At 43.0% G+C, this 26,655-nt stretch overlaps 1 protein-coding gene across 2 annotated transcripts in view; it reads left to right on the forward strand.

The window, feature by feature from the left end:
- The window catches only part of LOC120452716 (hemicentin-1), a 78,272-nt gene that overhangs the window by 10,171 nt on the left and 41,446 nt on the right, over nt 1-26,655 (forward strand). Inside the window, exon 2 of one of the 2 annotated variants that reach the window (XM_039637078.1) lies at nt 10,597-11,331. In XM_039637078.1, the coding sequence (XP_039493012.1) occupies nt 11,241-11,331 (91 nt within the window). In that variant the 5' untranslated portion in view covers nt 10,597-11,240. The remainder of the gene's footprint in view (nt 1-10,596; nt 11,332-26,655) is intronic. The other variant, XM_039637079.1, reaches the window with a different exon arrangement.

Here is a 26,655-nt window from a genome sequence, read left to right on the forward strand (position 1 = left end):
TGGCATCCAAATTGGTAGGGCGGCGGGCACTTTGCAAACACACCTCTCTCAAACATATCAGCGCCTAAATCTGCCAGAGCGCTCTATTTTTGGCCCACACATACACTCACCGGCTCACATACACGAAAGGCGAGAGCCAAACAATAGAAAAGCCCAAAAGTGGGCTAACTCTCCGAGTGCAAAGCTACCAAAAAAAGACAGAAAAGAGGAAAACAAGGTGGAAAATAGAGAACACAGCCCACTGCAAAGCCATTGGATGGGGGCACTTATGTGATAGCTCCCGCTTTGACGGCGGCACCTTTTGTCTATCCACGTGTTTGGCCCAATCACAGCACAAAAGGGCGGAAGAGAGCGACACGTCTTTGGGGCTGGGTACACTGGCCACAAATATTTGTGTTTAAAAAGCGGAATTTCGAAAGCCTTGCGAAGTAAAAATGTGGAACTTAATGTAATGAATATCATATGGGATTGTTAATCACCGGTCTATCACTTAACAATAACTTTCACTTATAGTATGAATACTAATAGTATGAATACAACATTCTAAGTGCAGCAACTTCTTTGAGTTTTATTTGCATGTAGCTTGTCGCCTCTCGCATCTTTAATCTCCTCTTTTAGCCATGGGCGTTTCGGCATCTCAACTCTGACATATGACAAGAGGAGTCTGCTCAAGAAGGGGAAAGTGAAATCCTGGAAGTTGGCCCACACTGCGAATGGCGTGGCTCATTAAGCCAAAGCCAGCTTAATTACGGCTCCTGGAGAACGTTCAATTTAAGATGTTGCCGGGACAGCTGCCAGTGACCACTTTCCAATGCCTAATTGGGATTTAAGGGGGAGCTGCGCAAATAATTTCAATTTAATCGCCGCGAGAAACTTTTACTTAATTGTTAAATCAATGAAACCGAAATTCAAACACAATGCACTAATTACAAAAGTTGCGAGCGCCGCTAATTAGAGGACAATGGCAATCGATACGAAAACGGAAACTTGTTACCCAAAAGCTCAGGAATCACCGGGAAACACCAACCGAATGCCTCGGCATTAGCCGAGCAAATACCCAGCGTCTTTCGAGGGCTTTTCAATCAAGCCTGAGACTCGCTGTCTGCGACTCGTGCTCGACGCCGGACTCCGTTTGAATTTCAGTCAAATCAAACCGATATCCTCTCGAGAAACAACAGCAGTGGCAAAGGCAAAGGCAAAGGCAAAGGCAGTGGCAAAACAAAACAAAAGCCAGGAAAACCAAGCACGAGTGCAAAATAAAAATCGATTTCGCCGGCAGCTGAAATGCTGGCAGCAAATAAAATAAACGACACATGGCTGCGAAACGGAAACTGCGATATGCGAGCTGAGAAACAAACAGACACAAAAAGATAGACAGACGGGGCTGAGACAGACGAGGCCAATAAAAAAATTGGTGGTGGGGTGCAAAAAGCAGAATGGAGACAGCGGCAAGGACACGATAAGTTGCAGGATATTCAGGCCAAGACAGGCGAAAGAGTCACAGTCAACATTATATGTTTGCGCTAGGACGACACCATACTTTCACGCCATATTTCCTGCCCCGGCCATCCCTGCTCTACGTGCCAGAGTAAATCCAAAAGTCATGTAATTTATTTATTGCCGATTGCAGATAAGGCAGCCAAGGCTACTTACAAAATGTATTAACTAATTGCTTCCCTTCAAGGTCGCGTCCTGTCACCCCAATCCACCAACAGAGCCTGAAAAATCAGATTCTCGAGGGCATCGCCCCCCGATTTCGCTGCTTTCTTGATAAATGAGCATATTTCCCATCCTGCTGCAAAGAGCACAGCAAACTCGACCAACACCAAAATGATTTGAGGCTTGTTTTTGTGGCTGATTATCTCTAGGTTGGACAGGACTAATGACCAGCAGGAGTGTGGGGTCCTGAGTGACGGACACAAATATTGGTATTGCCTTGGCAGTTGGCTAAAATTGTTGAGTTAGGGATCCAGATTCTATTGTAATACTTCCTTAGTCACTACAATACTAACAAGAGATTTTTTGAAAAGCGATTTTTAAGCCAGAGATTAAGTTTTTCGTTGGTTTAGTTCACACAGATTTACAATTACATTCCAAGTAATTTCTTGCCATTAGGTTAAGGTAATCACATAACATGAATAAAGTTGCCTTTGTCAATTTGCAGCCTTTCAAGCCCTAGGGTTTAATTAAACTGCCAACACAAACAGCTTATTGTGACACAAAAGAGTGATGAAAATATACGGCTCGGTGATGAATATCAGTAAAAAATTCTAAATTTGTTCATACTCTTTCATACTCATTATTATTTCCGCTGCTTTCAAAAACCAGTTAGACCCCGTCCTGTTGCGGAGTTTTGTGATCCGCTGTCCCGAAGGACAACCGTCGGAGTGCACCGACATATTGAAATTTGATGGCGGCAGTGCACCGCTCGCAAATGTCCCCAGCGGCATTAATTTTATCAAAGTTGAGCTGCCTGAGAGTGTGTGTGTGTGCGTGTGCTGGTGTACCAGTGTGAGTGTGTGTCTGTGCTTGTGTTTGTGGCAAGTAAAATTTGATCCAGTGCAACAGGAGCGCGTTACAAAGGATCCTGCGAGGATGTCTGCGCGTGTGTGAGTCTGTGTGAGTGTGAATGTGTGGGTGTGTGTGCGAGCCTGAGCCTTCCCCTGAACTAAACTGAACTGAACCGAACAGAACTGAACTCGTCGGGTATTATAAATCAAAGCCAGGTGGCTGCCACGCCCACAGACGACGACGCCATAGGCGGAAGCATCCTTTTCATTTTGCCTACGTGAAATTAGTTGCGTAAATCCCAACACGAGAACGCACTCGACAGCAACAAATTAGGCAAAAAGCTTATGTAAGAGGGGAATAAAAATGAAGGCAGCTGGTAAACTATGCGCTTAATAGCGGAGCGGTGTGTGCAATAAACCAACTCGGGGCGAGCGAGATGGCTACATTGCTGGAGCGAGACAGAGTCACACATGCCACACACATGTTCGTACATATACTCGTATGTGTGTTGGGGGGCTCGTCTTTGGGGAAATTAAAGCGTGGCAAAAAGTGCCAGGCTTCATGTTAATTTTCATTAAAATTATATTAACTTGTAACGTGGCTGCTGCTGCTGCTTCTGCTGTCGCTTTTGCAGCGCAAAAAGTGAAAGAGACAGCGCGCTGCAGAGCGAGGGTGATAGGGATACACACACACACACACACACGAGTGCGGCCAGGCGACTAATTTTTAGTGTCCTTGCAAGTTTATCAAGAGCGGGAGGGCGTAAAAGCGGGGTACCAAAAAAGCGAGTTCAAGTCCTGTGGGACACTTAAAATATTTAAATGCGCAAAATAATAAATTAGAAAATTTTTGTGGCCCCGCAAACCATTTGCCACCACCCCCCTCAGAAAAGAACACAGCGAACGGGACACAATGCGCCTGTACTTTCACCCCCTTTCGTGGTTACTGGGGTTTGGAGGAGGCAGAGGGCAGAAGGCTGGGCAGCTGGGTTGCTGAGAGATTTGGCCCAAGACCTTGTTCGTGTCCGTGTCCAGGGCCTGACACTTAACATGACAGCGCAGGGCGAGGTGGGCGAAGGTTCCCAAGGCTCAACTGGGTCACTGGGATGCGGAGCGGAAAAAGAACCAGGGCTAAGCGACTGGAAAAGTAGCTAAATAAGGTAGCACATGCATATGCGAAATTATACGAATAATCACAGGCGGGAAAGCGAGTTACTACCTTATATTCAACAATAAAAATGTATTACATATTCTCTTCTGCTAATTCCTTTAAGATCACTTGATACATTCAAAACTCTAATGTATACATTGACTATTGTAGGGAACATAAATAAAAGCTGTGAGAAACCATGACTATATGGGGCATGCCCCTTCTGAAATAAGTTATGTGATTGCAAGTGTCACACCTGAGTTCCATAGCACCGCTCCAGCCATTGCCTTTCAATCCCTCTTTGCCCAACGCAAACAAACGTCTAAACATTTATTTACACTTGAAGTGGCCCAAAGTTTTGCCCCAGCACGTCGGCCACATCTGTCATTATTGTAATTGTCAAGTGTGCAGCCATAGAGGAACATTCGGTGGGCTTCTATTGACGCCGAGATATATAAACCATTATGAGTTGCTCTCGGTCATAATAATGTCGATGTGAATGTGATGGTGACTGTGAATGTGAATGCGAATGGGAGTGTCTAGGTGTGTGCTTTACGAGTCGGTTGGCGGCAGTTGGCCATTTATTATGTTGCCACATAAACAATATTTTATTTAACATCATTTCCACTGTGTGTCTGTGTTTGTGTGTGCGTGTCGGTGTGTTTTCTCGTATACACAGGCATATTATATATATCTGTGCGCTGGAGGGACTATAAAAATTGTCAGCTTCTGCGGCTGCTGCGCTTCATTCTTTCGCTTCGCAAAGGACCACATAGAGCTGTGAATTATTTCACGCTTTGCTTTATTATAAAACACTTTTATGTCTTCATATAACCCAAACATTTTGAGTGCCACACACACACACATACACATACACACGCGCACAGGCACACATCCATCGCAGGATCTTCCGTTTCCGCTTGGCATTGTTTTTGGCGAGCTTTCATTGCACATCCCACTTGTGCTGTAAACATAAATTTGACGCCATAAAGAAATATCAAAAGTATTTCGCCACGCTTCGCGTGACAATAAAGCGCATCATAATAACAATAAGTGAAGGTTCTGCTTTAAGGAGCTTCTTCCTTTCCGCCGAAGGCCTAGAAGTCAACCAACACATTCGCATCCGCCGTCACACACATTTCAGCTGCAAAAATTCGCTTCAGTTAATTAAAACAAAACATTTTCAATTACAAATGTGAAGGGAAGGGGTGCTGCCGAAGGGGGGCTGTAATGGCTGGCGGCAACTGCAGCTGCTGCTCCTGCTGTTGCATAGATACATACAAGTATACACTGTGCAGACACAAACAGGCACACACACCTATGCGCGTCGATGTGTTACAAGGCAGCTGCAAAAAGTGCAGCATACTTATGTGGGCAACAGCAGTGGCTGTTTGCATAGGTGTGCGTATTCGTGGGTGTGCATGTGCAACGCCAGGAGTTATTGTCATTACAGCTGTTGCTCTTACTGCCACATTTTATTATTATTGTTGTTTTTTCGACGCTGCCAGTGTTGTTTTTTCTTGTCAACAGCAGCGATGCATCATGAATATATTAAAATACAAAGTTATTCTCAGTGTGGGCGCTGTGCCGCACTTTCCTTCAGACAGAATTTAATTAGTTAAGCGTTTAAGTATTTGAAATATTCAAAAAAAAAATAAAAAGGAAAATACTTTTGAGTCGCCACTAGCTTGAAATTTGTTTACCGCCATCAGTTTAATGATTCAAAATTTGTTAAGTGAACAAATGCACTCAATCAAATTAGTTCTTCTAAGGCAATCAAAACAATTAATCCACAATAATCAAAATGAAATTGATACTATATCAATTCTTACGCTAATGACAATGTTTATCAAAGATTTTGAACACAAATGATATAAGGTCAAACTGCGTATTGATTTCTAATCACTTTTGGCTACGCAAAGACGATTCAAACGCCTCATCATCGTGGCTTAATGTTCAGGGAGTTTCCAATTTCAGAGGACGAGAGTGCAATCAATCAATCAATCAGTGGTCACACATTCAACATGATTAGACTCCGTCTCGTTTAATTAGTCCGTGGTCAGTGTGAGCCGTGAAAAAGTTGTTAACACCGGGGCCAACACGGCAATTGTTTGTGCCGTGTCCAAAGTGGTTTAGATTAATGGTTAGCTTCGGCTTAAAAGGGGGAATTGGTGGTTAAGTAGGTCATTTTCACGTGTGCATGTCGCTTATCACACTATTAGCGGTGGTTCTCTTTTACCCCTATACCTATAGGGCTACACTGGAAAATAAATCACAATAGTACTCACAAAGTGCCTTACTGGCACTAGTATAATGTGGTATGTGAAATACGTATACTTTCCACGGGGTATATGAAATTCCGTTTTCCCCCCAATTTCTTTATTAAGATTGACCCTGTTTCATAATTTACATTTCCCCCCCGTTGGTTGTGTAACCGAATTTTGTCTGGGGTGAATGGAGACCCCAAAGAGGACATAAATAGCTTCCCGGTGGGGCATAGATAAACCCTCAGACGGAGTTCCACACAGCTCCCCCTTCCGCCGACCTCGCTGCGCAAGACGCAGACAAATTATGGACAAATTATGTCGACCTGGAAATGAGCAGCGGGCGAATGCGAGCGTGGTTTCAGCCTCATTATATAGCTGGCTGCTTCCTACGCTGCCCCACTTCCTTGCCACGCCCCCCTGCACCCCCCTATACCGCCATTTTACACTCCCCCGCTCCCCCAACCACCTGCCCTTCTGTTCGCATGCGTTGTCGTCTGTTTGGCTTTTGGCTTTGGCTTTGGCTCTGCGGCTTGGCCATATTTAAATCGCAGGAAGTCAGCGCCAGGTTAGCTACGGGCCATACTATCCCATGTGCTGCGCTCTACACACACACACACACAGCGTTTGTGTGCGCCTTTGTGTGCGTGTGTGTGTCAATGTGTGTGGGTGTGCTGGTCGCCACTTCCGGTCGTTTGTCGCCATTTTCATAATGTCTGCCTTTGGCCCGTAGGCGTCTGTTGATTTAGTTTTGCCTTTTATTTCTCGCACCAGCAATGCTGACTCTGGTTTTATTCCATCTCTTTTAATTTAACAACAGGGCAAATATTTAGGTCGTGCAGGCCGCGCAGCCTGCTCGATTTTAAAAATGCAATTCAAGTTGCAAAATACATACATATACGCTTATATATATATATATAAATTCTCGAAAAGGTTTTAAATTTTGTGGCGTCAAGGGTGCTTGGAGTGGGCCCCACTGCACAATTTGTTGTATTATTTAGCAAAGTTCACTTGAGCGTGTAGTTGAAATGAAAGTGGGCATGGTCCAGGTGCCTGGGGGCGAAAGAAGAGGGGTCCAGCGATTCGGATAAGCCGTGTCGGCAGTTTGCCGGAAATTGAAGCAGCAAAAAATATACAAAAAATATAAATATATACATACACCTACAAAAATGGAAAACAACAACGGGAACCAGAAGAAATTGTTGCAGTTGCAGGTGCAAAAGTGGAGCTCGACCACTCAGCAACCCGTTTCATCCCGAAAAATTTCGTACGCTGTAAATATAAAGCATAAAATATGCAGTAGACGTGAGACAGGCTTTTAAAATATTGCTTAAATTTTAATGCGAATTGTGGAGCAGTTGCACTTAATGGGGAGGGGGTATTTAATTGAAGTGCCCGGCCCGTCAGCGGACTTTCATTTGGCATTAAAGGCTGGCATTAAATTAATTTGCATTTGGCCAATCAATTTGCATAGCTATCCCGCTGTCGAATAGCTCCAAATCTCCTGACAAACGCAGATGGATATAGATGGCCACACACAAAACTATCTACCTATCTAACTATCTAAGAATCGCAGGAAATGCAAATGCAAATCGAATGCAATGCTGTAAAAACAAGTGCAGGAAATCTCGATGGGGAAAGCGGAGTGAAGTGAAGTGAAGCGAAATGAAATGAAAAACGTTTGGCAGTTTGAAAAGCATGTCAAGCGACTAAATTACCTTTATGCTGGGTGCCACTCACTCAGTCCGTTCACTTAAGTTTTCCTCTGCTTGGGTTTTTCCGCTACTCCTCTGCTTTTCCCCATGTTTATCGATTTCGACGGCTTGCGACAGTTTTTCCCAGCGCAATTTTCGCGACATATGGCTCGGTGTGCTCCTTAAGTTTCTTCCGCTTTATGTTGCTGACTTTGCTTTGTTTGCCTACGACTCAACCGCAATTCATTTCATTTCAATTGCCTCACAGCAAAAAAAAAAAAACCAAAAGCAGAGAATTTGCTTATGTGTGAGTATGTGTCTGTGTCAGTGCTGCACTTCCGGTTCCTGCTGTCGCTCTGATATTCGTCATGGCTGCGTCTTTTTGCCCCTTTTGCCCCTTTTGCCGCCTTTCGCCAGCCTGGACTGCATTATGCATGTTGCTCGCAAATTTAATGTGATTTACAATTTAGACGATGTGCAGACATAAACGACACAACACACCGACTGAGACGAAGGCAGTGGGGGGCCAACGAAAATGCTCGAGGGTCATGAACTAAGTTTATTGTGCACATTTAAATGAAATTGCTGCGCTCAATTTATTCGCTAAGTGCCCAAAGGCATTGCCAGGTAACTTGCAATGAAAATGTGAATACAAAAGAGGAACGACTAAAAAATGTGCATTGTCCTGGTCGATGTTTTCAATATACTTTAATGTACACCAAATAGGTATTTAAATAATTATAGCAAGATTCAAAATACATTTTAAAATTATAATCAAATATTCTTTATACAGTAAAAAATATGATATAATTTTAATATTATTACCAACATGTGTCATTCAATAATAAATAAATGAAGAATAATAAGATATTTTTATTTTTGAAACCAATTGCAGCAGCAATTTTCACTTTTAATGATTTCAATTGCATCTGGAAAGCAAAGCACTTTTTAAAAGCGTAGCCAGAGTCGGAAAAAATAAAACTATCGCCGCCGGGCAAAAAACATTCAACCAACTTCACACTGACTCCATTTCCCATTTTCCATTTCCCAGGACTCCACTACCACCATAGCTTATTCATTTCATTTCATTTCAGTCCGTTCGGTTTGGTTAGGTTTTTCTGACCCCACTTCGCATTTTCCCTGGTGCTCGGCCACCTTGTTTTTTGTTCCTGCTTAACATTGCCATAGTTTTATGGAATATCCTTGTTGTCCTTGCAGCTCTAGTTGTCGTTGTTGTTTTTCTTGCTGTTGCTTTTATACTGATTCCTGGACTGGCATCGTTTTTGAAATGTGTGCATATTGTTGGCATAATTGACTGGGTTTTTGTCAATGGTTTTTGTTTGCTGTCCTGTTTTTTCAGCCGCTACCATCGGTTTTAGGTCCTAATGTGCCATTTGTTGACTGTTTCTATAGGCATAGGCAAATGGGTTCACTGACTAGCCAAGTGACGTGGAATTTGTCGGCCCTAAACGGGGAAAAAACGGTGCAGAATTATTACATTGCTAGATCCATATCGAAGGGGATTATAGTTCAGGTAGCGAAGTTAAACAGCCGCATACAAATACACATCTCAAGATCGATTTATACGTACATAATGAGCTTGTAGGATAGTTAGGTGGAGTGTTTTCATAGCAAGATTATGGAAAAAGTTCCGAGATAGCTGCCAGGAATTTATTTATAACAGGGTGTTTGTGATTATAATATCCCGCACAATTATGTCCCAAGAATATTAACGAAGATGGTATCTCACCCGCCTTAATCGTTCGCAGCACTCGAAGTTTTTTCCCCATTTCCCTTCTGCGGTCTGGGCTCGGCTGGGAAAAACTAAACTTTCCCAACCCCGCGACGAAACCCCACTCACATACATAAGTAGAGACACTCTCCGCCGACAATCTCTCAATAAACACTTGCACAGCTCTTAATTACCCAATGCAAACTTGCTCAAGTAACACAACTTGTCCCTGAGGTGTGTGTTTCTGGGTGTGGGGTGTGGGGTGCTGGGTGTGACTGCTGCTCAGGTGAGACTGCTCCTCTGACCCATCACACCTGCACCTACCTGCCTGCACCCACTTCCTGTTGCGTCCTTCTCCTGGCAGCCAACCAACCAACCAGCCAACCAGCCAAGCAGCCATCTAGCGTTTTTCCCAGGCGCTGGCAGGAGAACTTCGCTTGACTGGCTGTCATACAAGTTTGTCAGCTTGTTTGGCTGCGTGTTAAACAAAAACGTGGCAACAACTTTCAAGTCAAAGTTTTCATGACTCTTTTGTCAATTACCGTTAGTTAGCAAGGTGGTGGTGTGGGTGGCCGGGGGAAGGGGGGAGGTGAGATTCCAAGGTTTTACCTGCTTAAGACCGTGGCCACACATTAGGCCATTGACAAGGCGATTGGGAATGTCATGTGGCAGAGATCTCCCTTTGTCTCTGCGTCCGGGAATCTGCATGTCCTGATGTACTGCAAAAAATAGGTTGCCAATGAGCAACTGCACGTAAGTGAATTAAAATAGAATGTGGCAGATTCAGCACTTATTACCAAAAAGAATAATATGCAAATCTCCAATTTATTTCATATTTATGGTGCATATTGTTTAATAGAAGATTCATCATTTCGGTCCATTTTCTTGTTCAGTGTTCTTTTGCTTTCTGCTTCCCCAATTAATTCCCATCTAAACTCCATCCAAACTTGGGCTATTCGTTAGCGTAAACCAAGCTGATAGATGGAATTCTCCTGTGTGTGTCCCCGGCTAATCCATCATTATTGATTGGCATTAAGTTGTTCTCGGTTTGTGTCCTGCCATTACGTAATAGCCTTCGAATTAATGAGCATTTATTTATGGCAAAGCAGGAGCGACGGGAAATCCCAAAAAGGAACTGGCTTAGTGGGCAAATATGCGAGCATTTTAATTAAAACCCCACTAACCACATGAAACGACCGTTATCCTGGCTCACTATACAACTGTCTCTCTTTCTGTTTAATTGCAGTTATCACTCGAAGAGGAAAGGACACGGCGAAGCTGCAGGATGCGAGGCAAAAGGATTTGAAATTACATTTTTAATGCCGAGGCGGGCAAGAAAAAGAGCGCGAAATGAGCAGCACGTGCGCGCTTTATTTTAAATATTTATAAACAAACACACACACATTGCACGAGCACACGCGCACACCCACCTACACACCTATCCACACACACACACATATTTAGGTGACCAAAGTTAAGCCTCGTCAAATTGTATTAAAAATTCATCTTAACGGTTATGCGTTTTGCACAAACAGTCGAGCGGCTAAGGAGCCGGGCAAAAAATGTTTGTAAATATTAAAATGAATTTATGTGCAGAGCAAAAGTTTTTAATTAAGTGAAAAGCGAAAACCCGAGTGCAAACGATAAAAACGCGCCGCCAAACAGGAAGGAATCATCGAGCGAGTGAATTAGAGCAACGAGCTTACATATTTGAATGTTCCAGCGATGTTCCAGTTCGAGTTCGAGGTCGAGCAGCCAGAACCCAATTTATTTGCATACCTAATGCCCGTGCAGTGAGCCTCGGCAAATTGCGAAGCCCAGAAGCGCAGAATACCAACCAAACAGTTATCACCAATTGGCCAATCGGATCGGTAGCAGCCAGCTATAGCCATGTCCTTCACCGGCCCATTCCTTATATGCCTGATCATGGGAGCCATTGCCTATGGAAATTCACACGAGCATGCCGATGGCTTCAAGCCAGGTGAGTGATGAAATCGAGCCAGTAGTGTGTACATTTATCCCCCTCAGCGAATGGACAAATTAAAATTATTCATTCAAGCCAACTGGCTATTATTATTTTTTCCCATGTAAGCGGTATATTTTATTAACCAATGGTTTTGCCTGCCATTTGGGATCCTTTTCATTTGTAATGACAACTTTTCACATTCACAGTGTTTACTCAAATTTTTTTGCAGCCTTCAGTCAGCTTTAAAACGCGATTGTTTTTGTTTTCCAACTTTTGTCTGACGCAAAGGACAAATAAAATTTAATTATGCAGCAAAAGTTACACACTTTTAATTACTCGTTTGTGACTTGAAGTCAAGAAAAAGTCTGTCGAGAGATAAGGTTTACTTGGCTAATTAGGCGAAAGATGGAATCTTTTTTGAATGAAATTTAAATGCAAATATGTTAGCTGATGTATACCTGTGTTATTGAAGCTATTTGAGTTTCGCCCTCAACAATTTATTCACGCGTTGCCCTTAATTGAACATTTAAATCCATTGTTTGGAGTTCAGTACATATTTTTTCTGACCAAACATTTAAAAATGTGGTCAGCCAACTTTTCCCTTTTTTTCCCTTCGGTTTTGTCGTTTGCATAAACGAACAAAACTTTTTTTTTTCCCAGCGAGTGAGGTTGAATTGTTTAAATTAATACGGAAAAGAAGGAAATACAATTTTGCAATTTTTACAACTTCATTATGGGTATTTCGCTGCCGTAGCTTTTTGTTCCTGGGCGACATGTGCGCACTTCCTTCCTCTCCGCGCGGCATCCAGTAATAAACGCCAATGTTGGCCACAAATCCACAAAAGCGTCACCTGTGTCACCTCCGATGCTCCAGGATGCCCATCATCCCCATCCACCATCCACCATCCATTCACCTGGCCAGGATGCTGCTGCTCCCACTCCCTGCGGTGGCTACTTTGGCCCACCGTTCACTGTACACTGTTCCAGCCCCGAAAAAATGCATAAATTCACATTTTTATGTGTCTGCGTTGGACTTTACATTAGCTTTGCCACCGATGCTGCTCCTGGTCGCTGATTATCCCCGGAGAGCTATAAAAAATATATATAACATAGCACTATATATATACATGGGATAGTTAATATGTGTGTGTATATAAATGCTGGCGATATGTGTGTACAAATTTATTTTGCTGTCCACCTTGGGCCAGGGGAATTTACCCGACGCTGCAGCGCTGGCATGCGAAATTGAGTTAAAACCTGAACATTATCATATTGCCAAGCGGTTGGAGGAGGAGGAGGAGGAGGAGGAGCAGTTTCGCCAGCAAGGTTAACTTTATTTTATGGGTGGAAATTATCGATCATTTGCCTTATGCTGGGTTTAAAAACGTGTTAGACACAGCTGGCACATAAATTACGTAATGGAAAATTAGAGGCAATGGTTGGGTGGTTTGAAGGCGCTTTAATTTCATTAACCAACACTTGATGCCGTTGGACGGCGATGCGCTTACATAATAATTAGTAAAATAAATTTCACCTAAATACACACAGCGAGAAAAAGAGCCGCATCCTTCCCCCTTCCCCCTTGCCCATCCCAACAGCCAACTGCTACAATATTTTTCCATCTGCATGAAGGTGCGCCAAATGGCCACGTCAAACGCACGTTCACGACCCACTTTAGCCTGGGTCCTTTTCGCCGGCGAAGGACACAGTGTCGTTGGAAAGTTATTTCCCATCATTTTTCACACAAAAAAGCAAAATTTTGATTTTTTTTGTAGCCAGACGGAGATACATGCAAAGTGGCATTTCGCAGGACGGCAGCCAGTTGTCAAGGGGCGCCGATGTCCGCCAAGAATAATATCAGCAGACTAGCAGGACGACGATGTCCTTGCTGGAATGAAATCTAATTAAAGGCCGCCGAACGTGCAGTTGCCGGACTGCAGTTAACGGCATCAACTCTGGCAAAACAGACGACCAGACCAGACAATGGCAAATGTTTTGGTAACCAAAGCGAGCCATCTTCGCCAGATAACGTGGCCATTGAAATTCAGAGAAGAGGTTAAAAGGGCCATTAAAGGGCTTGCTTTGCTTTCGAATGAAATCTGCACTGCAGTTTGCAAACCACGTCGAGGTTTGAACATTGATATTTTGAATATCAAGGAAAAGGGCCAGCAATATTTTAGCCTGGTAATAATGAAATCAAGCCAATTAATTATATTTTATGGTGTAAGCTTGGGTTTGGAAGGGTTATGTAAGTGATTTATGTTTGTCTTGCATCAAACTAGGTGCAGCTCAGTATCTGCTTGTTTGTGGTAAATGAAACTATAGACATGTTGACTTAAATTTTCAGTAAATAGTAAATAGCATAGAGTTGAGCAGTGAAGCTCCATTTGGAGCTCCGGTGTGGCTGCCAGCACAAGCGATTTCTAATTCAATTTCAGTGACAGCTCATAAATAAACGAAACATTTTGAGCAGCAGCAGTCAAAAGCAAAGCAAACCAACGAAAAAACTGTTAAAGCAATTCCTTGGCCGAAAACGAGGGAGTAAAATGTAAAGAAAAATACTGAAGGAAAAGGCGCACAAATGTCAGTTTTCCCAGGGCTCGAGCGGCCGCAACTACAGACCAACTGCCACTACAAAAATATCCCACTGTGCTTCTGTGTGTTGGTGTGTATGTGTATGTGTATGTGTTTGTGTTTCTGTTGATGTTGGTGTGTGTGGTAGTGCCCTAACAACATTTCGACGAATCGTTTACCAATTTTTCTGACTGCTGCAAATCAAAAACGAGAGACGACAGAAAAATTTCTCCGCAAGCCAGGAGCTGCAAAAAAAACTTTTTAAATTAACTAAAAAACGGCAAACACAAAGGAGGATGTTTTATTTTTTTGGGTCGCTGTGGGTGAGGTGGTGAGTGGGTGAGTGGGTGAGTGGGTGAGTGGGACACGTTGACGCTGGTGTTGGCATTCGGTTTGAGTATTTTAGAGCAAAGTGGAAAACTTTTAGTGGCATGTTTACAAAATAAACTTCAGCTTGCAAAACGGGCAGAAATAAAGAAAAATGCTGATTGCTAGCAACAACAGAGTGGCCGAAAAAAAATGATTATGATGCGTGGTGGGTGGTGGTGTATAGTAGCTCTTATGCATCAGCTGACACACATTTTCGGGACAAGGTAAGAACAACGAGACGCGGCTTTGCCAACTTTTGTTTGGTTTGTTGTCACTGTCACTGTGTTGTGTGTAGGCCAGAAAAGTTTTTTACACCACCTTTTTTATTCTGCTCGTCGCTTTGTTGTCTTTTTTTTTTAAGGGGGGTTTTCGATGTCGTACGTATTGTTGTTGCTCGTGCTTTTCTGCTGACAGTTGGGCAAACAAAGCATAATTTTTAATCTGGCCGAGCAAACATTGTTACATATGCGACACACACTCACATGGTCCCCCTTTAAAATAAAAAAAAGATGGAAGAAAAATACTGAAAACTCCACCTGAACGGGGCTTTTAGCTTGATTGTTGATGGGCCACAGCAAAAGCAACAGAGCCAGTTGCGAAAAAAAGGAGAAAATTATGTTTATTTGGCTTTGGCCTGGATTTGTTGCGCATACGCGGCGTATGACGCGGTACGTGACAATATCATCAAGTGGGGCCAACGGGTATCTGTTGATTTAGCGTTTTTCATTTCGGTGCTTTTATAAAATGATTTATGCCACATGCGAAAAACTAATTAACAGTTCCGGCTAGGAGGTGAAAATAAACCCATAATATATTGCAACCAACCAGCAAGAAATCTGTATTGAAAACACAACAATCATTAAAGGTACATTAAACTTGTATACAAAATGAAAACACTTTCTATATTATATGCTATGCAGTATCGCTGAACTAATATTAATGAACCTGTCTAGGGGAGTGGATTGCTTGCATTGGTAATGTCAAGTATGACAGTTATTGGCGTCATTTTAAAAGCGCTCCCAGCTTATTAATGCGTAATGTGCGCCGCTCCAAAGGTCTGTTGAGCATTTGATTTTTTCCTGTCTGCCGCTGACATTTAATGACCACAGACAACACCGCACACACACACACACATGTTCCTTGCGGTTCGGCGTTTAAAATTCAAGTTCAGCTCGGCGCCCATTGACAGACAGACGAACAGCTGCCACTGACAGGCGGAATGTGGATGGTTTGGGTGAGCGGACCCTCGTCTAGACTCCTTTTGAAAAACGCCCTTTTGGGCATGACAAATGGGCCCCGGGTTGGCAAGTTTCGAACGGGTTGTTTGCAAATTTCTTAACACGAAATTAGTCGCCATAAACAATGGGCAAACAAACTGCAGCTGACGAGACGTTAGTTGGGTCTAATCGAAAGCAAATAAAATGCATGCCATACCTGCATGCCATAAACTGTCACTTGCATTGCGCCAAAGACACTCGTGCAGACAGGCCAGACAATACACTGGCAAAAAAGTGTCACACAAACTAGTTGTTCAGTACAAATTTGTAAGAATAATCAGAGTACAAAATATGTATCGTGTTAAATCTATTTAAATAACAAAAAATTTCAAAATCAAACAAATGAACTATTAGTTTGAAATTAACATGCAGTGATAATTTTCCAATTTCTAACACATTATTGGGTACAAGCGTTTTATTTAGCACTAATTGTGGCCGAGAGTCCTCGATTTTATCTCAAAGTGTGCAGACAGACAAACGGCATGCCAGCCCTGCCTGTCTGCCTCCTCGGCCTTTTCCACCTGCCATGACTTGGTTTGCATGCCAAGTCCTCGTTTCATATGCCTCCGCCCACCCGACCACGCCCCCTGTATGTTTTACCATAATTTGCCACCAGTTTGTGTGCTCCAGGTTTGCGTTGTTGGCGTTGTTGCACCAGCCCATTTGCGGGCTTGTCGCCTCTTATCGAATGCAACTGCGAATTGGAATGGAAATGGGAACGAGAATGCGAATGCAAAACTTGCCGCAGTCGTTGGGAAATTAAAATTGTTTACGCAAAGAGACATTAATGGGCCGGGCCATTCTATAGAAAATAGTTACAACGAATTGCTTTTAGGCGCTAACAGGCCACGCACACTTGCCATGTAACGAGCGGAACGGGATTGACTGTGGATCCCGATCCCGATCCCCATAATGTCAACAATGATAAGTGCACAGTATGTGGGACAATTGCCGAGGGAAAGCTGGTGGGTGGTATGGTTGGTTTGGGTGACAAATGATGAATTACCCTCGCTAATGGCAAATCAATCTGTGTGAGTGGGTGCCGGCAATTTAATCATAAGTAATTGGGACGGTAAAACGAGACCTTAAAAAGGTTACTAAAGCAAAGTTCAGCTAACAGCTCAGATTTAAAAATCATATTTTTCTCATCATCAGATTATTGAAAACCTGTTTAATTTAATACCACTAAAATCTGAATTGGTGCTTATTTTATGGGATGCTTAGAATGTTGTTTGCTTCAGCTGGGAAAGCACACCTAAATCTAAAGGAAAACCCCCAAGCCAAAACCCGAAAAGCAAGCAAACTGCACAGGAAAATAATTGAAAAGGTTTCACGGTGTGTGTACATTTCAGAGTTTTTCTGCGTATGTGTGAGTGCTCATGTGGGGGGGATCTAGCTCGCTTTTTATGGGGCACACACACATAAATAACCAAAGGATCTCGAGTGCTAATCCAAAGGGGAAAAGGGAGCGGATGGGTGCGATTCCGAGTGGAATGCTGTCAGTGGCAGAGCCGCAGCGTTGGTGTCGTTTACATTGTCAGCGCATGTCGCGCTTTAAATGCTTTGATTTCATTTTTCATTCGGCTTGTCACACACATACACACATACACACATACAACCCGTGTTACCTTGATCTACCCACACACTCACAGACGACAATTGCCAGGTGAGCGAAAGGTAAAGGACTTCGGTTCGGGGCAACGACTGCTGGCTCAATTCAATCACAAGCTACTTACAGACAAAGCCATTATTCGATGTTGCTGCTGTAATGAATTTGTGTTCATTTCCCAGACATTGTGTGCTTGTGTCGCACACGTGAAAATGTCTAACACACTTTCCCAAATCACCCACTTTCCCACTTTCCCACACTCACATCCACACCTGTATTGCCTGTATTTCCCAAGAACTGCGGTTGTTGCCATAAATAATCCAATTGAAATTTAGACTGAAAGCAAGAAAAACAGGAAATGTTTTCTTATTGAGATCCTATGTCAGGGTATAAATAATGAGTGCTGAACCCTTGGCTTCAGGCCGATTTCTGCCCAAGCTGCGGTGGAAATAAGCTGGATTAAGGATGCTCGAAAGGAACTCTATGTGACTTTCATAAGAGGAATGTTCGCTCGCATGAAGGGCCACTCGAGAAAAATTTATAAAAAAATGTTTAAGCTATATAGTGAAAGTAAGAAGCTTTTCGGCGGCTTTAGTCTTAACAAATAAGTGAGTTTGATCACTACTATTAATTTATAAAGAATATGATTAGATAAAACTGCTTATGATTTTACACCGAACATTTCAGGAAATACATTTTAATTTGAAATACAATTACTGTTCAGCGTTTGACAGCTCAAGTGTCGTTTTCCTCGTCAAGGATTCGTGTATATGAATACCAGAATTTAACGACCCCAAACGACTTCTGCAGTAGCCTGATTTCTGCGAGGTGCGCTTAATTGTATTGCTCGCACTTAGCCAGTTCATTATTAAAGGTTCACAATTTCGGTGGGCGTGGCACAGCAGTGTGGGCAAAATAAACTAACAAACCGTAAACATGCGAGCCTGCGCAGGTGCTTGCCTATGCTTTAAGGAAAATCAACACCCGCGAACGAGCCAAAAAGGGTGGCTGGGAAAGCCGTTTATTTAGTTAGGCGACCAAGTGATTTTCCTCGGCCTGCTCACCGCTACTAATGCGCAGAAAAAGAAGCAAAAATGGCTGGCAGATGGGGGAACAAACAACAAGCAGCGCAAATTGTCGTTTCGCGCTTCAGTTGAGCAGCTTAAAGCCAGAGTCAACACACACAACGAGTAATCCCCGGAATTCCTTGAAGCCTTTGTAAGCAGCCGAAAAAAAACACATTAAATTGTGTAAATTTTTTCCATGCCTCAGCGGCCCAGGCAACAAAAAAATCAAAGAAGAACCAAAAATACTAAGCATCTTAGGCATTTTCCTGCTGGCCTTTTAAAGATGTTTGGGCTTCCCTTACTAGTCCTTCTTTAGCGGCTGCCTTGCTTCTCAAATTGTTTTCGGGTTTTTATTTTATTTATTTACTTTCGCAAGAGGAAAGGTGTCCTTCCTCCTTATTCCGCTGGCTGATTGAATTTTCCGAGCGAGTAATTTTTAAATTGTGCTTCGGTCAAGGCGGATAATTCAATTTTAGTGTTTAGGTTTCTATTACTAAACTCGCCGCCCTCCGAAAAAAAAGCAACTTGGAGCTTGTGGTTTCCTTTGGGCTGCCTTCATTTACATTGAACTTTATTATGTTTTTCGGGAAAATGGTTTTGTAGAGTTTATGGTAAGCAAACTAAAAGCTATACATGTTGTTCATAGCCAGTCTAACTACAAATATTAAATTAGTATCGCCTTTGTAAATGTAATGTAGTAAAGTCTGTTTTTAACATATTAGTTAGTAGTTAAGTTAAGTCAGCTAAAGCCAGAATTATGCATTTGTGATCCCTTGAAATGATTTCACCTCCACCTGACCCTTGAAGTTGCTGAAGTGCACTTTGTTCCAGGGCAGCGCCACGCCCTTATCAATGGGCAATCGTTAAATGTCATGTTCAATGCCCTCGGAAAATGGCAGGGAAAATGGCGTGCCACAACGGACTCTCACTGGGAGCAGTTGAACAGTTGAACCAGTTGAGCAGTTGAGCTGGCACAGAAAATGCCACAATTTGTATGCATTATGCTTGCTACGAGTAACAGATACTGCCGGAGATATAGCCAAGGCTCCATGGCGCTTGGCGCAGCAGAGAACTAAGCCAAAAATGCCACAAAACATTTACCATATATCATGCATTTTTACGTACACTTTTAGCCACTTGCTGTTGCCGTCTCACTCTCTGCGCCACTATCTCTCCCTTTCTATGTACCCGCCCCCGCCCACGCCCACGCCCTCGCCATCACTCTGTCGTAATTTACACATGTAGTCGGCGGGACTCGAACAACTCTTGTGGCTGCTGCAGTCCATGGTCCGTTTATCTGGCAAAAGCTCTGTGTGGTAAGCTGGCCTCAACTGGCTCTATCTCTATCTCTATCTCTCTCCCTCTCGCTCTGTATCTGTCTCACTCTGGCTCTGGCCGCCGCACACGCTGCGTATGCGTAATATTTGATGCTTTAAAGCCCTTTGGCTCAGAGCCTGTTGTGCTTACTTTCGCTCGGTTTCGACTTGGTCCAAACAAAAAGATTTTTAAGATTTATCGATTTATTTTGCTTCCGAGAACTGTGCCATTGTGCGTATACGTGTTTTTGTGTGGGCTAAGCTGTTTATGGCCCAGTTGTTGTTGTTGCGGAGAAGACATGCACTAAACAATTTACTGTTAAATTGATGAAATAAATTTTCCAACACACTTGTTTCGCTGTATAACATTTCTTCTTGTGGGTTTATTTTCTCCTTGCGCACGGGTTTGTTGTTGTTTGTTTGTTGTGAAGACTTTCTTTTTGGTTGACGACATTTGAGCAGTGAGGAAATCCGATTTTAGTTGGCAATCCATTTATATCTTAAAAACTTACGCAACGGTTTCTATAAATAAGCGCCTTTCAAACTCATTATAATTTCTAAGCCTATTATCCCTCCTGCCAACTGCTTACTTTGTATCCCTATGACGCTTCATTTGTTCAGCCAAATTAATTTCCTCATCCTTGGTAAAAGGGCCTACTTGAGAACCAAACAGATATATGCAGTAAAACTACAAGTGCTGAACCTGTGCCCCACTTCATATGGATTACTTCGATTTTATCCCAGCCCCATCCACATACAATCCCCTTGTTTGGATGGCACTTTTTCTAGGGCTTGTAAATTACACTCGAGTGACATTTGTTCGTAGTTGGTAATGGAAGACGCAAACTACAGGCAGGACTAGAATAGGTACTAATATTCCTGCTCTGCTTGTGATCAATGCGTTATTACTGCAGATAAAGAAATAATTTATTTCGTAAAAATATCTCAAAAAGGATTCAAAATATGATATCAAAATATCAAATATTTAATTAAATATAAAGCTTTATAGGTATTTATCTTGTTATTATTTAGTATTTTTGCCAACTCTTTCCAAATTCCCAGTGAGTCAGTCCATCACCATTTGTACGTATATTGCACTATTTTGTATGTACAAATGCTTTCCATGTCTGCATTCCGTATTCCGACAATTGCCAGCCATACATCTCTCTTTCCCTTGACTTATCCTGTCTGTCCTTTTGTGCCATTTTCATCCTGGTAGACATATCAATTTGACCTCGGCTAAATACTCAGCATGCGATGAGAGTCTAGGGCCAGGTATATTGGCCTCTGGCCCAGCTCAATGTCTCTGCCCTGGGAATTTTTAATGATTTTCTCACAATTTCTTGAGGTCCTTTCATTCGTTGGTTCGTTTCCTAGCCCGTTTCGTCGTTCCTTTGTTGGCAAACATTTTTCTTGTCCTACACTTTAAGCTGGCCATTATTAAAATGGCTGATAACAGTTTTGGCTGCAAGCCCAAAGTCAAGCACAGGACCCCAAAACGCACGGAGACACACACACACATGGCTACATGGGATCATGGATACGGATGTGCCTTGGAGCTGTCTGGACTTTTGCTCCTTTTCATCGTCCTTTTGGTGCGATGAACTTGTCCTTTTTTCCCCGCCTCCACCTTTTCCTGCACAGAGTTGCTGCTTTGACTTTGCTGCGCCGACAACTTTCGACATGCGAATGCGAGTGACTGTGGCTGTGGCACTGGCTGTCTGAAGAGGCTTTGCAAGGTCAGCTACATTTTGTTTGTGGGCCGCCACACCTCTGTCCAACCACAAACGTGATAAAGTCAATAACTAAACGAATTTTGCCTTAAATTTCCATAAAAAAAGAATTCCAAGTAAAAACATTCGACCACTGCCGAAATTGGCGGTCAATTAAAACGGTGGCCTGATTGAAATTCATTTTAGGGCCAAAACCAACTGGGCGTTTGAAAAATATGCTTACCGCTTTTGAAGCTGACCCCTGCTCTGTTTTATTTTTATTTTTTGCCATTTTTCTTTGGCAACCACAACAAAGTGTTAGAGGGGCAGGTTAATTGATACACAGACACCGGATCACCATCTACCCCAACCCCAAAAATCCCCATCGGCACTGCCCTCCGCCCCCTTTGTTCCCTGGCATGTGCGTGAAACCTTTTGAAATATTCATGAAATCAATTTCGAGGCGTGCCCCGGCAGCTCACTAATCTCGTTCGGATCGGTTTCATATATGCGTGCGAGTGTGTGTTGGCGATTATATCAAAATATGGCTATGGTTATGGCTTTTTCTGCAGAGGGGCAACTTTTCCTGCACTTTGCCTGAGCTCTAATGGCAATGGCAAAGTGGAGCCAGCTGGCTCCTGGGCCAGAAGGCGAGATATATATCCCCATATATATTCGGTCTCATTGCAGACTTTTGATATACACACTTTATGCACTGAACAAAGATATTCTAGCAACTTCCATAACTTAAAGAGACTACTTCTCTTTCATGCACATGCGACCTAAATTATATGTAATACTCTTAAAAATATATATATGCCTATATGCAAGTCGGGACTACCATGTTTTACCCATTCCATGGCCTGTATTAGCAATTTACCAGCACCTCCGACAATAATTAATCAAAGCCCATAGCCCACATCTCGCATTTACATTTAAGGCAAAACGAGAAATAAAACTGAATTCCCCAACATCTGTTGCCACATTAGCCGCAGGCTGAGGATGGCTCAGCGTGGATTTCCAGCCTCCATGGCCGACTGCCACGCCCCTGTCACTCGGCTATATCCTTTCGCTTTCAAAAGTAGCCTCTGCCAGTTGCTGTGGCTAAGCGCAAAATTAAGCAAATTAAAAGCCGCACCGAGAGCAGCTGCATAACTCGTGTGTGTGAGCCTTTTTCTATGCCCGGCCAACAGCCAACTGCCCACAGGCAACAGCCAGCAACGTGCTGGAAAAACAACAAGAAGCGCTGGGAAAACAAAACCGCAGCCGCAACCCACCGCCGCCCAGTTCAGGGTCACCTACAGAAAAATTTCTACCACGGCAAACAAAAATGAAGCGGCAAAAAAATGTACTGGCTTGGTTGGTGGAAAAAAATTAAAAAAAAATAAACAAAATTGAGAGGGGGGAGGGGAAAAAAAAACAAGAAAATCCCATTGAAAAATGTTCGCTTTGCCGGGCATTTTCAGATTTTCATCAAGCTCAGCGCTCGCCCACTCAGTCGCCCATTTTTCCCAGCCCCTTCGCCCACAAAATCAGCGCATAAAAGCCGCGTATGTGTGTGGGGGTGCGGGTGCGGGTGCGGTGAGCGGCCAAAAGGCTGCCAAAAACATTTAAATTAAAATTTCTCTATATATACAATATACATGGGTTCATATATATTTGGGTGTGCGGCTATATTCGAGATTTGCCTACGCGAATAAAAAAAAAGCTGGGAATTTTCATGGTCTCCGCTGGCATTAACTGTTGTGGCACCGAACGGTGGACGGTGGGTGGTGGGTGTGTGGTGGGCGTGCTTGCCGGCGTAGGCGTGGCCATGTAAGCCGTTTAGCGCTCTTTTGATGGCAGCAGCCAAAAATTTATGACTTGCTTTTAGGCGAACCATCAGCGAACCGAATCGCAATCGGAGCCAGACAATTGGGCAATAACCAGAGCCAGAAGTGCAGGCGGCCAAAACGCAAGGCAAACACAATCGGCAAACAAATGACAGTTTAAAGTGTTTCGGCACACACACACACACACATGCACATATGGGCCAAAACTATTACCAAGGCACACAATTCAAAGGATTGAAGGGCCAGCACTTTGGGCGCATGTTTAATGGCATTTGTTGCTAATCAATGAATAATTTATGTGCCAAGGTTTTGCCGCTGGCCAACACAGTGAATCCCTTCAAGAAAGTCCTTTGATTCCAAGATTGATTACGTTCAGACTGCAGTGTTTATTTTAATAATTGTTTTTTAGCTTTTTTTGTTTATTTAATAACCAAATATTTTAACATTAAATCATAGTGTTCACAAATATTATAGAGTACTTTTAAATATTATATTATACCATTAAACTGTTTCATTGCGTTATGACTTACTGTCTAGACAAGTGCTAAAATTTTAAAACCAATTAAATTTTTTTAAAAGTTTCAAAATAAATGATGAATATGGATTTTGAAGGGCATTCTTTCGCCTTATTTCATTTTGAATAAGTCTAATGCTCTGTTCCATGTGAGGGGCTCAAAATGCTGTTGGGCGTCAGCGTTACACATTCCCGCCACTTGTTTTGCGGCCGAGTGTTGCACGTTGCTGGTTGCACGCTGCAAGCTGATGTTTTTGTCGTGTCGCATTTAATATGCAACTTTTAATAGCGCAATTATTATTTGCATGTTGTAATAGGTTCTTTTTTACATGCCCACTTGCCAGGGGTGGGTTCAAAGAGTTCCGTCAAAGGAATCGAAACGATTTCCAAAGAAAAGCGGCAAAACTCCACCGTCAACCCTCTGGAGACAGCTTCAAAACCCAGCACGGTTTTTCATTAGAATAATGTAACGTAGCGAGCGTGTGAGCATATCGATCGATTTGGCCCGACTATTTAGCCATTCAAGTATTCAACATGCTGGTAAATATTTAAGTAGCACACAAGCAACAAGAGATGGAAAGACATTAGGCTAAAAGTGTCGTTGGGGCATAACAATTTTCCAGCAATTAATCTTGATAAAGGCTTTTCAACCAGTGCCATAAACACGGCCATAATCATAACTAACACAAGTCCCTCTTGCCAACTACAAAACACAAATAAATTGGCAGGGAAAAACTTTTAGACAACAGCTTCACTCCGCACCGACACAGATGTGTGATTGTGTGGCCCAAAATGGGCAAGTGTGTGTTTGGTTTGGTTTGGTGTGATGTGGTGTGGTGTGGTATGGTGTGGTATGGTGTGTCTGGCATTTAACCGTTAGATAAATGTTGACGAGGTCAATGGGCGCCAAGCGGAAGTTATAGTCTCATAGCCGGGGCGCAAGTCCTTCGGTGACACGTACAAATAAACTGGAGGCAACTCGCCAAGATGCCGATGCATCCACATCTACCAGCAGTCAACTTTGGCCCATTAGCAAAAGGCAAACGGATTGGAGCGCCGGGGGCCTTTAGCTGCATTACGTGCCCGGACCAATAATCTCTGTCAACATCAATTTGCCCGCCGAACAACTGAAACTAATTAAATGGTGTCCCATAAATTGCACATTAAAGCAAATTTATTGCAATCCCCAGCCAGAGCGCCGATGTCGATGTCGATGCCGAAGTCGAAGTCGAAGTTATTGCCAAAGTCGCGAAGCGTTTAATAAACTTTGTGGCAGCGCGAACGTGTCGCGATCGTTGCCAAATACCGATGGTGATTTATCGAAGAGCAGATGTGATTAGAAGAGGCGGTGCATTCTCAAGATAGAGTGGCTCTCAAGCCGAGTTCAAACCGAAACACGTAGCCAAGACTGGCAAAAAATGTAATTATTATACCCGTTACTCGTAGAGTAAAAGGGTATACTAGATTCGTTGAAAAGTATGTAACAGGCAGAAGGAAGCGTTTCCGACCATATAAAGTATATATATTCTTGATCAGGATCAATAGTCGAGTCGATCTGGCCATGTCCGTCTGTCCGTCCGTCTGTCTGTCCGTCTGTCCGTCTGTCCGTCTGTCTGTCTGTCCGTCCGTATGAACGCTGAGATCTCAGGAACTACAAAAGCTAGAAAGTTTAGATTGGGCATACAGACTCCAGAGACATAGACGCAGCGCAAGTTTGTCGATTCATGTTGCCACGCCCACTCTAACGCCCACAAACCGCCCAATACTGCCACGCCCACACTTTTGAAAAATGTTTTGATATTTTTTCATTTTTGTATTGGACTTGTAAATTTCTATCAATTTGCCAAAAACCGTTTTGCCACGCCCACTCTAACGCCCACAAACCGCCCAAAGCTGCCACGCCCACACTTTTGAAAAATGTTTAGATATTTTTTCATTTTTGTATTAGTCGTCTAAATTTCTATCGATTTGCCAAAAAACTTTTTGCCACGCTCACTCTAACGCCCACAAACCTGCACTTCTACTAGCTGAGTAACGGGTATCAGATAGTCGGGGAACTCGACTATAGCGTTCTCTCTTGTTTTTACTTATGCTCCACTAAGAGTTAGTGGTTTCATACCGGATCTACGATTAATTGCTAAGAACTAAATCTAGCTATCCTAGATACTAACAATTGCCAGTGTGATGTATAAAGCGAATGCTTTATTTCTTGAGTCGATGCTGATTGTGCCAACTGGCTAACGAATGCTTTTGAACTTCAACTTGATTTCGGGCTGCCTTTGATTTGAGGAGCCCAGCATTGGCTCAGCATTTTGTTACCTCCGTTTCCGCTGCTCCACAACAATTTCGACTAACGATGTCCGTGAGCCATGAAAGAAAAATATTTCCCAGGCACAACAGCCACAGCAGCACGTGTCTGATGCGATCCATAACACTGTAGCATTGTGTGTGTGTTTTATTTTTGGCTTGGGTTTATATTTCACTCATGTGTCGCTGCAGGCTTTGCATTCTTGATTCCCACATTGCTCCGGATGATTTATACATTTATGTTGAATTTACCCATTCCATCCGATTTGGAAGCAACCCTTTGGGTTGTATTAAACCGCGTAACCGCAGGCCACTTGTCTGGTCTGGGGTCTGGGTCGTAGATGTAGTGAAATTGGTATGACATTATCATTGCACTTGCAGGCCGGAGTTCTCTATATATGTTCCTGTGAGCGACTTCTGTCAATTACTGCTGGATGGCAGCTGTCTCCTTGCGGAGCTCCTCGTCCTTCAGCTTTGCCAACCCAGCTCTACAAAAAAAAACAAAAAAAAAACGGCAGCCAGCACTCTTTTTTGAGGGTTGCCTGTCTAACTGTCTCTGGTGATTGTATGTTATTTTAGCTGCTCTTGTTGTTGTGGGCGCTGTCTGTCTTGTTATTGGATTTAACGAAGTGCACTGCATAACGCGCATACGACATGTGCGCCCATTCCCAGGCCATGTTTTTGTAAAGTCATGCAATTCGTATTTAAAGGGCTGTGCAGGATGTAACTTTAAGAATACGGTTTTTAATAAAGTCATAATTT

The sequence above is a fragment of the Drosophila santomea genome, chromosome 3R (assembly GCF_016746245.2).
Source record: "Drosophila santomea strain STO CAGO 1482 chromosome 3R, Prin_Dsan_1.1, whole genome shotgun sequence".
Lineage (NCBI taxonomy): Eukaryota > Metazoa > Arthropoda > Insecta > Diptera > Drosophilidae > Drosophila > Drosophila santomea.